At 37.9% G+C, this 13,612-nt stretch overlaps 1 protein-coding gene across 1 annotated transcript in view; it reads left to right on the forward strand.

The window, feature by feature from the left end:
- Cdh2 (cadherin 2) overlaps positions 1 to 13,612 on the forward strand; it is a gene marked incomplete at its 5' end in the record, with an annotated part of 209,462 nt that overhangs the window by 24,443 nt on the left and 171,407 nt on the right. The window contains one exon of the mRNA XM_048806592.1: positions 3,882 to 3,996. Coding sequence (XP_048662549.1) covers positions 3,882 to 3,996 — 115 coding nt within the window. The remainder of the gene's footprint in view (positions 1 to 3,881; positions 3,997 to 13,612) is intronic.

The following is a 13,612-nucleotide window of genomic DNA, read 5'->3' on the forward strand; positions in this document are numbered from 1 at the left end:
TGTGAACTTGCTGAGGGGAGAGATTTCCTCTTTTTTCAATTCTAGAGCTGCTTCCTGGGCCTGGCAGAGTGATCAGTTAATGTTGGAATATACCACAGGGGCTGAGTTTTGGCTTTTGGGAAAGGAGGGTGTCCCAGCAAGAATTTTATGGGCTATTTGAAGAAATAGTGCGCTTCTCACCTATGCAGCTTGTTAAACGGTGAGATGGATGCTCCTTTTCCTTGAGTCACTGTATACAGTATTCCTTAACCTTGGCTGTATTGATATGTTAGTCTGGATTCTTCTTTGTTGTAGATCTTGTCTTGGGAATGGTAGAAAGGTTGGCGGCATCCTTGATTTCCACCCACCAGAAACCAGTTAGCACCCCACTCCAAAGCACATACCCAAGAATGTGTTTAGATATTGCCAGATGTTCCCTGGGGTCGACTCCCCCTCCTAGTTGAGAACTACTATTGTAGAGTATTTGAACTGTAGCTATTGGTTTGCCTCAAGAACTTTTCTGTGTTCCAAAGCCAATTACCATCAGAAGCTTCGAGAGGGGATTTAACATTCTTGGATAGATTCTGCTTACCAGCTCTGTGATTCCTTGCCAGTCTCAGACCTAGTACCAGTCCCAGCCTCGGGCTGGGAGAATTAAATGAGATATGGATTTACTAGCACAGTGGTTGGCATGAAGTGAGCTTTCCGTGTCTCTAGTTTTTTTTTTTTTTTTCAGTACTTCTACTCTTAAGAGTTTATTTATTTGAGTTCTTCCTATTTGTTGAACATATTAATCTTGTTAGTTTGGACTGGGAAACTAAGAAGAGATACTATAAAAAATTAGTGGAGAGAAGTAAATATTTTAATGCTTCAGTGGAGACTGAAAACATGTTATAGATGAATAATAGCATATTATCTTGTGGATCCATTTTTGTTTTGAGGAAGAAGAATTAAGAAAAGTCTTTGGCTACATAAAATGATTATCAAAATCTCAAAGTAGTACAGAGCCTCCATGGGTCTTTATGGTGAGTAGATGAGATTTGTTAGAGATGTATTCTACAAATATTGTTTTGATAGTTCTCATGGTCAACCTAGGCAGGTAGGTATCCTTTTGTATTGTGAGGAAAATGAACATAGAGAGGATAGGTAACAGGTAACATGTTGATAGAAATTCCTTTTTATGAAAGTAGGGGGATATTGAGCATCGGAAGTGATCATCCACCTTATTCCCGATGGTCTTTCTGTGGCCTGGAAATCCCCTTCCTGTGGGTTTGGACCAGAGTCTCCTTGCTGCTAATTCCTTCCTCAGGGAAGATCTGCTGGGAAGCTAGATAGATGCCAGTCCTGTGGTTGAAGGGAAGCTTCAGGTCTTCCTTTTAGTCTTTACGTTTCATTGATCTCAGTGCTTCCCTATAAAACAGCAGGCTGTCCCAATCTCATGCCCAGGTTGAAATGTGACCCCTCTTTGCAGTTTGCCTGCCATTGTTTGCTTCTGGCAGTCTGCCCTGCCCAGCTCTGCTGTCACCTACTTCCTTGGGCTAGGCCTTGGCATAGCTTTCCTCTTTGGGAGTCCCCTGCTAGAGAAGAGGCAGACCCCCTACTATGGCAGTAGAACACAGTTTTACAACACATCTGTGAATGTAATGAGGCAAACTGGGGGCATTCCCATTATTGGATTTGTGTTGGTCAGCTAAGTGCAAAACTTTCCCTTATTGAGTGCCTGCTCTGTGCCAGGCTGGTGATCATGCCTGGGTAATTGCAGGTGTCAAGTATCATGACGTCTGGTCATGTCCCCAACTTGATGGCACGGGAAGCCTCACTTGTTACTCCTCAATTGTTTCCTAATACTTTCTTTTTCGTGATGAAATATAGAGAACAAATAAGACATGTGCAGAGTAATATGATTTATAACCCTGTGCCTATGTAGACCTTCACACTTTACCTTGTTTGCTTCAGATTCTTTTTTGAAAAGAAATGAATTATTACAGATAAATTTAAAGCTATCTGTAGAATCCTTCTGATGTTTTCTCTATTTTTCCCTTCCCAGGGGTAGCTACAATCACTGTCTTGTGTGTATTTATATTCTTTCTACTTGTGTATGTGTCCATAACATTTTATTATCTTTTGTGTTTAAATTTTATATAAACGGAATCATTAATCATACTTTTTACTTTTTGGCAAGATTCCTATGCTGCGTACTTTGTCTTCAGTTTGAATTTGGAATGTCACAGAAATAGGCTTTTGAACTTACTAAAAACAATAGGCATTCCTAAGTTGGTTTATAATTAAATTGCTCTTTCAGGTTTACACAGAATTTTTAAAGGAACTTTTTTGTTTGTTTAGATTTGGTTTGTTTTTGAGAGGTAGCCCTGTGGATAAATGTAGCCCCAATTCTTCAGTTTGAATGTTTTTGGATATTCCATGTTTTTGTCTTTGTGAAAATGTATTAGCACACACTCCTGGTGATGGACATTTAGGTTCCTGGTGTTACAATCATGTTTCCTTGAACATCCTGCACGTGTCTCCTGGAGCGCTCACCAGAGAGTTTCCCTAGGAGTTTGTCTACCATGTAGGATACACCCACGTTCATCGTCACTGAAATTTGCCAGATTGTACTGAAGGGGCTATACCAGTTTCTGCTCACCCCTGTGTATGGGGGTTGGTTTCTCTCTATCCTTCACTTTTTATAATCTGCTCTTGCACATTAACAGACTAAAAACTGCCCACGAATTTGATGGATCTAATCTAGTGCCTCATTTTCCACTATTGTATGATATTTAATAAAGTTGAAATTGATTTTCTTTATTTTCTCAGGTTGGAAAAGAACAATTTAACTATGAGAATAGTCTGGATTTTTTTGTGACATATTTGCAAAACTTCACATGTATAATCCCGGTGTTCCTTTAATTATGAAGCTGTACTGTATGGCTTCATCCACACACCTGTTCTGAGTTATCTCTGTTTCTGAGGCTTCTCTTTCTTTTTCTCAATTTTCGATTCAGTGCACTATTTGTATTGCTGCCTATGAGGCCACTGAAATGACTCCTAGGGAAGGGCCTTCATGTGCTCTTCTCCTCCTGTGTTTGGAACTCCATCATTGCAGGGAAGTCCTTCCTGTAATTAATGTAAATGATTCTGGAGTTCTGCTGAAGCAAATTGTCCTGTGCTTCAGTTAGTAGAGCCAGAAATAGTGACTTGGAGGGTTAGTACAATAGCACTTGGTGTAACGGAGTTTTAAGTGCAGGGAGATTGTGTATGGCTGCAGGAGATTCTTGGTTACTTTCTAATTTCAAGTGTGAAAAGAGAAACACCAGTGTACTGATCTTTATTTATAATAGATATTGCTTGATAGAACCTTGTCCTTCAAATTAGAAGAACATAAACTTTTGATTGTTTGGTTTGACTTGGTATGTATAATAACCTATATCCTGCAGTAAGTCTAGTATAATTTCATTCTTTAATGAAGGGGGCATGTTGAAACAGACTTCATTGAGAATTAGATGAGGATATAAAAACCTGCATTCTTGAATATATACATTTTTTTTTCATGAGAATTTCAGTTAGTAGTGGGGATATGTGGGGCCCCCAGGCTGTTTGGCCCTCCCCCAACTCCACTCCCATTTGCTAGTTCTTCAGTCACAATGGCCATTTTAATGGAAATGGTCAGTCCTTAGAAGAACCTGGAATGTGTATTATTTAGATTTGACTGGACTAGACAAGTGGGATTTGTTTCTTCTACTCCAGTTATCAAAAAGATTAACCCTTTGCCCTCTACATTCTAATTGTAACCCTTCAGAAACAAAGGGGCTGTTTGTACAAGATAGTTGAAAAAATGAGGCTGGATGCCAAGTGGACTGTTTCTCATTTGAAGGAGGTAGCAACATTTTTTTTTTCTTCTGTTGCAGGCGTCTTTAGAGGCTTCTGGTGAAATCGCATTATGCAAGACTGGATTTCCTGAAGATGTTTACAGTGCCGTCTTATCGAAGGATGTGCATGAAGGACAGCCTCTTCTCAATGGTACAATCTCAAAAGATATATTTGTACATACACTGTCCATGCTCTTGAAACAAATTAGCCATTAAAAATGTCTGAATCATCTCCACTGTATAACAAGTATGAATTTTTTCACAATCACTATAATGAGACTGTAGGGACTTTATTTTAGGATTACAGAAGAGCTCATGTATCTCTTATGTACATAATTAGAAGGCTCCTGGTATCTTGAAAATTTCAAATTTCTTCCTTTTTCAGTTTACAGTAAGATCCATTATGCAACCTTCTTACAATTTTTCTGCATGCATTTTGCTTATTTTGAAAAAAAAAATATTTATCAGACATTTGGTTCTGATAGCTTTCAAAATTATTTGCAGCAAACATCTTCTTAGTATTTTGAATTAAAGAAAGGAAGTTATTATAATATTATCTTTAATAAAACATGTCAAACTTTATTATTCAGCTGAATTGTAATAAACAAATTTAAAAAGTAATGTCTCAGTGCAGGAGCATGAAATCTGTATTTTTGTTATGACATTGTTTATAGAAATTACTAGATAGCTAATTTAGTTGTAGCATATGTGAATTTCAAATATAGACTCATTTTCCGTGTAAATATGGATCCAGTTCATTATAGTTATCATATGAAAACTCTTGCCAACAAGTTTAGATAAAATCTGGAATGAAACTTGAGTATCAGAAGTAAAATTGAAAGTCCCTTCCTTTAGCTCCAATTGAAAGCAAATAAAATTTTGGTTAGTAGTATTTTCATGGACTTATTTATCATTACACCAAATGTCATTGAAATGTGAAGGCAAGAAGAATTGATTAGTAAGTTGTATTTAAATTTTAATTCCTTGCAAATCTTGCATATCTCTGAGGCTGTTTTAGAGAGCCTCATTTAGAAAGTCTGTGTAACCTCAACTAATTAATTTACACAGAGCTCTACCACATAGCTTTAATTGAAGTGTCTCCATAGCACTGACAAATCTTAGTGGTACAATTCTTAAGAATGCAGTAGACAGAGGACTTTGCAATGCAAATGGCCTCTTAGCCACTGAAGTTCTTTGGAGGAACTTACATTTTATTTTAACTTCTGTTTACATCATGATGGGCTCACACCTATGTGATCTCTCTGAAGTTGGTTTTTAATTTTCTTAAAGGCTGCCTCCTGTTACTGCCTCATTACGTGGTATTTTAATGAGTGAATGTTTGAGTTAGTCTGTCTAAACATGGAATTGCTATCTTATCTCTTGGGTAACGATCCACATGATGGTGGTTTAATTCAAATCACAGTGTGTAAAGTTTGTTTCATTTAATGTGAATCTTGAGGTTCTGCCTGCTTGTCATTTTCTTTAAATTTGTAAATTATAAGGAGGCCTCCTAGAACCTATAGGATGTGTAAATAGTGTTTGAATTGCAAAATATATTAATATGATTCTATGGAATAATTCAGGCAGATAAAAAAATTCAGTGGAATCTGTTGCATTTTGCAATATACATTTGGGATTCATTTTTGAGAGGGTAATTCCATTTTCTAAAAGCTTATAATTTGTTGATTACAAATAAACATATGGTCTATCACTAGAAACCATTGACTTAGATTAACTTTGACTTTTGAATAGTTTTGAACGTGATAGCTTATATTCTAAGTTTTAGACGATGCTTGTGACAGTAGAAAGCAGGCATAGCTTCTTGCCAGTATCTATTTAGTATAACCTAGAAACTTCAGAGGTTTGCTGAAGTTGTAAATGTGATGGATTAAAAATACTTTTGACTTGAGCTCTAGCCATCACTGTAAGACGTGTGTATGATTGTATGGTAGCATTTCCAGATGACACACCATTACTTTTTTTAGTCATTCTCAGAAGATGTTAGAGGACACCAGTGTCTTAAAGCTTAAAACATTCTGTTTAAAAATATTGATTAGTAGGAAAAAAATAACTTTGAAAGGAAGAAAATTTACTTCAGCTCTGGGGAACATCACCATTTCTCTTTCCAAGACTGTTGTCACCAGTTAATGCTTCTTTTGGAGAACTGTGAATTAAAAATGATTTTAGGTTTTATTAAAGCTTTATATTTTTTTTAAGTTTTCAGAGGGATGATAATCCAAAGCTGTCTCTGTACCTTAAAGCTGAATACCATGCTATAATTATGTCTATGAATTCTGTAAGTCCATTTATCTAAATACACTACAGCAGAAAGATATATTGCCAAGTCAACCACAGTGATTACTTTTGTCCTTGGGTTAGTGACCTATAGTGTTTAAGGAAAGAATAAGAGGTACATGACAGTTTTCCAAGACATTCACTTCATGGCATATTCAGCCCTATTAAGGTTGACTTTAGAGTTATTTTTACCTTGAATTTTTCTTTTCTTTTTTCTTTTTTTGTAAATATGCCTCCTAACTCTTGCTGTTTCCTTTCATTTCCCCTTAATGACATTTGGGGAGAAGAGGACAAAGGCCCACCAATCCATATGGTATGGTTTCACAGGATACATCTGTGCAGAAGTTTATTATTTTGATGTGTATGCATGGATTCTGATCATTTTCCAAGCAAGTAGCAATCCTTTTGAAAGTACTTGGAAAATGAAACTTCAGGTGAAGGTATAAGGTGATGTTAGTCATGTTAGAAAAATGACATAGAAGAAGCCTGAAAAGTGCAAACAGAACACTAGTTCAGAGGGCATTTGTCCTCCCCAGTGCCCTTTGAATTTTTTGCTGTTGTAATGAATTTTATAGAAATAACAAACCGGAAGAACTAGTTGTATCCCTCTAGGTTCTCCTCTGGTTTTCACCAGTGTGTTTTTTGGGGAAATCACAAAGACAGTGAATGCATTTTGTGACCCACCTTTCCATCTCCTGTTATATCACATGAATACTTCTGCTGTTTGAAGATAGTCCAGCCTTTAAAAAAAAATGGCCATAGAGGCCCGTGTTCTATTTTGTTAGCAAAACCAGATTTCGCTTCACTGTGTCTCTATTTTTGAACATACAGGTTGTTTCCAATTTTCCCCTCATATGTATAGTGCTGCTATGGAGATTCTTTTTAGAGAACTTTGATTTTTCTTTAGGGATATTTTCATTGGGAATTTGTGTTCAGAAGTAGAGTTACTAGGTCAAAGGAAATATAGAGGTTGACAATTGACAGTTGACAGTTTTAGTCCTATGTTCATAGGACTACAATATGTCAGTTCTTTTGAGCATCTTCATCACCATGTGATGTCATAATGTTTTTTTTCATTTCTCTCTTTCTCTTTTGGAGAGATGGCATTCCTTTTTTATCCTATGGCATCTCATCTGTTTGCCTTTATAAGTTGGGATCAATTCTGTTGTGCTTAGGTAGTCATTTTTGCCTTGCCTTTTTCTATTCTGTTTTTAAAGCATTTAATGCCAACCCCCTCATTTTATAGACTAGCAAATTAGAGCTCAGAGAGATTATAGGCTTTCCCCATGATTATATAGCTCTTTAGATTGTTAGCTACAGACATGGAATTAGAACTCAGGTTTCCTGATACCTAATCTAGTTCTGATGATGGCGATGATAAAAACCATTATGGTCTATAACACAGAGAAAGGTGAAGGCTGATGGGAGTTAGCCTAAAAGCCTAGGTGTCTCGTGGAAAGAGCTGGCCTTCTTACCTATTTAACACCCTGACTCGAATGTGGCCACATATATTTGGGAACTGAGGACTATCAAGTAAACAACAACCCCATAATTAAAACAAAACAAAACAAAACAAAAACTTTAAGTTGTTTTCACTCATAGTTTGCACCTGCTTGCTAGTAAATAGAAAAAATCTAGGGCTTTGGAAGTGATTGCTTAGTCCTTAATATTTAACTTACACTCCACTGGGCTAGATATGGTAGCAAGTTATTTGGAAATAAAATAACTGTAATCATAAATTTCCATTCCGTCACCAGCAGCGTATCTGACACTGAGAAAAAAACCACCACACTGTGACATTGCAGAGAAGATCCCAGGCTGCTTTGAGTGTGCTGGTTGAGTGATGCTCCTACATGTTTAGCATTGGTGGTCTGCATGCTCAGATACTAAGTAAACTCCTCCAAATCTGGTCAGCATAAATAGCAACTGGCAATTACCATGAATATTTTCAGTCATCCATTCATACTCACCACCTCTGGGCAGCACATGATGATTATTTTCAACTAGAGGGAATTTGATTTAGATTAGTTTGCTTACTGATTGAGGCCTGGCTGCATTAACGTGGGAGCTGCAGCCCAGCATCTTCAGATAACAGTACTGAAACAGTTTTTATTACTTCAGTAGGATGATACGACTGTACAGCTGCACCATTTCTTAATAATATGAATATTTTTATATGGCATATATTACTAAATCGGGGAAGAAGCTTGTATGAAACTTCATGAAGCCATGGGTTTTGGTTTATATTTTTTGATAAGTGTTTGTTGTTATTGACTATGTAAATATTTTACAATATTTGAAAGGTAGGTTTTATAAACATCTTGATCATAAAGCCAGGCAGGCCCCTGCACTTTACTGATTTCCAATTGATGGTGGGAAATGGTACTAAATAGGGAGATTGTTCTCTAGGATATTGATGATAAACTCCTAAGGAGGCACAAAGGAAATGCAGCCAGGTACATATACTCTCAGCAGTTGACATTTTAAAAACCTTATCATATGCAAAAGGTTTTTGTTGTTGTTGTTATTGCTTTAAGAAGAGTTAATATATATAATAATATCAATAAAAGAACCAAAGACTTTCATCCTTATTTTTATTATGATCATTTAGACTTTATTTAATACGGGAAAGTTTTTCTATTTGTTTGGATGTGTTTGGGGTCCAGGTTTCTTAATGCACTGCTGCAAATGCCAGTTTGAGTGGTCACTTCTTTTTAAGATCTTTTTGAAGTTCTTCCTACCTTTCAGGGACTGGGAGGAGCTGTGGTTTGCTCCTTTAAAAGCGTGCAACCAGGAAACGTGTTAAAAGAGAGCTATTCATGGTTCTACATCTACCATACTTAGAAACACTGGCAAGCAGGTACCCACGTGCTTTAAAGACTGTCCTTAAAAGATCCTTACTCTCTGTCCTTTTAGGTTCTCTGATCAACACTTAAGGGGAGTCGAAAATAAATATGAAAATTAAGTATAATGCATTGTGTGTTGGATGGTAATAAATAAAGCTAAGAAAGGAAATAAGGAAAATGTATTCTTCTGCAATTTCAATAGGATGGTCAGATGAGACAGTGTTGCATTAGGGGTAATGATGTTGGTGTTGGTCCAAGAGCTGTAGCTATCTGGGGAGAAGCATTAAAAACAGAACAAACAGCAAGTGCAAGGGCCCTGAGGCAAAATAAAAAAGTACAGTATTCTTGTACTTCAAGAATGTTGAAGAGTAGCCCAGAGCGGCAGTGAGCCTGGTTGATCAGGGTGGAGAAAGGAAGAGGACAAGGTTGAGTTCAGAGCACCTGGTGCCTTCCTTTGGTTTCCAAGGACTTTGGCTTTGACAAGAAAGAGGTAAAGAGTTGTGGAGGGCTTTCAGCAGAGAAGGAACATGATCTTAGTTTCCAAACAGGATCTTTCTTGCTGTTGTGTTGAAAAAAGACTAAAGAGACAAGAGAAGAAGGGGAGAACAATGAGGAGGCTGGTAGTAATCCAGGTGAGAGGAGGTGGTGATGTGGACCAAGGTGGTAGCAATGGAGGTAGGAGAAGGGGCTGGATGCTGAATTTTAACAAGTACTTTATTAAAGTGAAATTCACATGACATAAAATTGGCCATTTTAAAGTGAGCAATATGGTGGCATTTAGTACATTGATAATGTCGTCCAACCACCAACTGTGTCCAAATCCATTGCCTTTATATCAAAGGAACATCCTTTCTCCGTTAAGCACTTTCTCCCTGGTCTCCCTTCCAGCTCCACAGTCCTTTCATGCCCGGCTTCTTTCACTTAGCGTAATGCTTCAGACGTTCATCCGTGGTCTACTTTGTATGGGTACCTCACTTCTTTTCATGGCTGAATGATCATTCAGATACCATATAAATAAGATTTCTCCATTCATCTGTTGATGGATATTTGCAACGTTTTCACCTTTTGCCCATTGAGAATAGTGTTGACATGAACATGCCCATACAATATATGTATTTAGGTATTTTTTTTTTGAGTACCTGTTTTTGAATTGAGAGGTGTATAGTAATTCTGTATTTAACTTTTTGAGGACCTAGCAGATTGCTTTTCACAGCACCTGAACCATTTAGTATTCTCTCTAGCAATGGACAGGCATTCCAGTTTCTCCACATTTGCCAGCATGTGCTATTTCACATTTATTTTGACTGTAACCATCCTAGTGGGTGTGAAGTGGTACCTCATTTATGGTTTTGGTTGACATTTCCCTAATGATTAATGATGTTGAGTATTTTTTCCTAAGTATCTTTTGTGAATCTTTTTTTTTTTTGAGAAATGTCGGTTCAATTCTATTTTCTGTTTTTAAGCTTAATTGCTTATCTTTTTATTTCTGAGTCCAGAGAAGTTTATATCACATTGGTGGTTAGGATTTCAGCATATAGTTTTCTTTAAATTTTTTGTAGGTGGATTATAATTATCCTAATAGTGGTATTCATCGTGACATATTCAAATGTGCATATACATAACATAATTTGACCAGTCTCCTTCCCCAGTGCCTTCCCTCTCACTTCCCTCCTCCGTCCCCCAATCTTCTTGCTCTACTCTACTGATCTCTCTTCTATTATTATTGTTTTAACTAGTGTACCATGATTATATATAATGTAGATTAATTGTCGTCTCTTCATATATGGAAATAGCAGAATTTCATAGATTTCATTCCCTGGTACTTTCCCAGGCCCTCCCCTCCTCCCTCCCTGCCTCTGGATCTCCTTCCTCTACTCTGTTGGTCTCCCTTCTATTTTCATGAGATCCTCTTTTTAAAAATGTCCTTTCTTTTTTATCTCTAGCTTTCACATGTGATTAAAAAAAAAAACAACACTTGACTTTTATGAATCTGGCTTATTTTACAAAGCTTGGTGCTCTCCAGTTCCATTCACTTGCCAGCAAATGTCATAATTTTGTTCTTCTTTATGGCAGAATAAAATTCCACTCTGTGTGTGTGTGTGTGTGTGTGTGTGTATCATTTTCTTATCCACTCATCTGTTCGTGGGCACCGAGACTGGTTCTATAATTGAGGTATTGTGAATTATGCTGCTATAAACATTGGTATGCATGTATTTCTGTAGTATATTGATTTTAGTTCTCTGGATAAATGGGATAGCTGGGTCATGTGGCAGTTCCATTCTTAGTCTTTTGAGAAATTTCCATTCTTCTTTCCAGACTGGTTGTACCAGTTTTCAGTCTGACCAACAATGTGTGAGTGTACCTTTTCCCCACATCCTCACCAGCAAGTGTTGTTATTTGTATTCTTGTTGTTGTTGCCATTCTCACTGGGGCACATGAATTTTGTTGGGGGCATGAACATCCAGACGACAGTAGTTGACTTTTCACTTTCTCAATGATGTCTTTTAATGCACCGAAGTGTTTAGTTTTGGTGAAACATAAGCTTTTTGTTGTTGTTGTTGTTGATTTTACTGTTAATGTTATATCTAAGAATCCACTGTGGAATCAAAGGTCATGCAGATTTGCCCCTATGTTTGCTTGTAAAAGTTTCATGTTTTAAAACACTTTTATACTTTTATACTAATTGATTAGTCATTGATCTGTTTTTAGTTTATTTTTGTGAATAATGTTAGGTAGAGGCCTAACTTCTTTCTCTGAATATTGGAAGATATTGCTGACTGGACGTGATAGGTTGGAGGTAGGGTGTGAGAGAAAGAAGAGTCAAGGAAGATCCTATGGTGTTTTATCTAAGCACTGGGAAGGTTATCATTCACTGTGCCAGGGATGATCAGGAGCTCAGTTTGAATCTGTTGAGATGAAGGTCCGAGCCCTCAATGAGACATTCAGATATGGGTCTGGGGTTCAGTGAAGAGGAGCAGGCTGCTGCAGAGTGGAGAATCTTGTGTGTACAAAGAGTAGATAAACCATGGCAGAGAAATCACTAAGGGTCTAGCGAAAGGAGGAGAACACCCAAGAAAGAAAAGACAGTTTAAACCTGGAGCCTTTGATGACTCCACCGTGAAGAAGTCAGAATGAAGAGCAGAAGGAGAACGAAAAAGACCTGTGAGGTAAGAGAGACACCAGTAGGGGATGACATCTTGGTGGGAGAGTGTTTCAGAGGGATGGAGTGCCCATCAGTGCCAGATGCTGCCCAGGGGTCAGCTCAGTTGCGGACTGAGAATGCATCCTTGCCTGGGAGTCAGTATTGTGAAGTTGCTGGTGTCTTGGATAAGAACTCTCAGTAACAAGGATCAAAAGCTTGATTTGTGTGAGCTCAGCAGTCAGGTGGAGAAGGGAAGTTGGAAACTGATTGAATTTTCCATTAAAAGGAAGAGAAATTGAGTGGTAGTTGGAGAGGGAAGGGAGGTCAACTGAGGATATTTTCTTTTTTTTTAAAGATGGGAGCTAATATGTTTGTGCAATGAGGACAAAGAGCCCAATGAGGAGGGAAAAGGTGATGGTACAGAAGAGAGGAGGCAATTGCTCAGACAATACCGAGTAGGCTAGAGAAAGGAGATCAAGTGGGACTCAGAACTCTATTTGTGACATCGCCACAGATGTTTTTATGTACCTACATTTGGGACCCACTATAACACATGCTATTCAGTCTCTCCTCAAATGGTTAATAGTCCTTCATTTTGGCTTGCTGATTTTATGTCAGCAGAAGGTTTTTTTTCTATAGAAATGGCAGAGAGGATAAAAATGAAACCCTTGTGGTGTTCGATGATGTAAATAGTATTTTCATTGCTCTAGCATCCTTGACAGATGGTTATCCAGTTTCTGCAAGAATACTATTGCCACTCGCTTCCCCCAAAAGGAGAGGAGATCACTCCCTTACAGAGTCTGCTCCATCTCTGGAGAATTCTAACTGTTAAAAAGTGATTTCTTCAAAAGTTTAACCAAAGCATATGTTCTTAACATTTTTACCCACGGATGCCTTTGGCACCACACAAAGTGAATCTAGTCTCTTCTGCTCTGAGGCCATTCCTTTCATCCTTTGCTCATTCTAGCAAGCGTTGTCGGACATTTGTCAGGTGCCAGGCCCTTTTCAAGGAATTAGGTGGTGGTCAGCAGACAGGCAGAATCCCTGTAGTAGGAACCTACATGCTAGGCAGCCTTCAGATCTCTGAACTTCATCTCCTGGCCTTCTTAAATCTGCTTGGCCCCCCGGCAGAACATCAAACAAGTTCTTTAGTGGTATTTGAGCATTCTAGTTCACTCTTCCAGACAGAGGAAACTGAGGTTCCCTCCACAAATGAACTTAATACCATGTGTGTCCTGATGCATGTGACAGAAGCCATTCTTCTTGCCTTTGATGTGGATGTCGTGCTGCCAGGGCAGCCCAAGGTGGAATTGGCATTATTTACGGCCATATCATTCAGTTGGCTCCTGTAGCTAATGAAAACTCCTGGGTGTTTTTTTCAGACAAACTGCCTACTGTCTTGCACTTGTGAAATTACTTTTTGTACCCAAACGTTAAACCTCTAGGTTGATTTTGTTAAAAAAAACAAAAACCAAACCAAAACA

Source organism: Marmota marmota, unplaced genomic scaffold, assembly GCF_001458135.2.
Source record: "Marmota marmota marmota unplaced genomic scaffold, marMar, whole genome shotgun sequence".
NCBI lineage: Eukaryota > Metazoa > Chordata > Mammalia > Rodentia > Sciuridae > Marmota > Marmota marmota.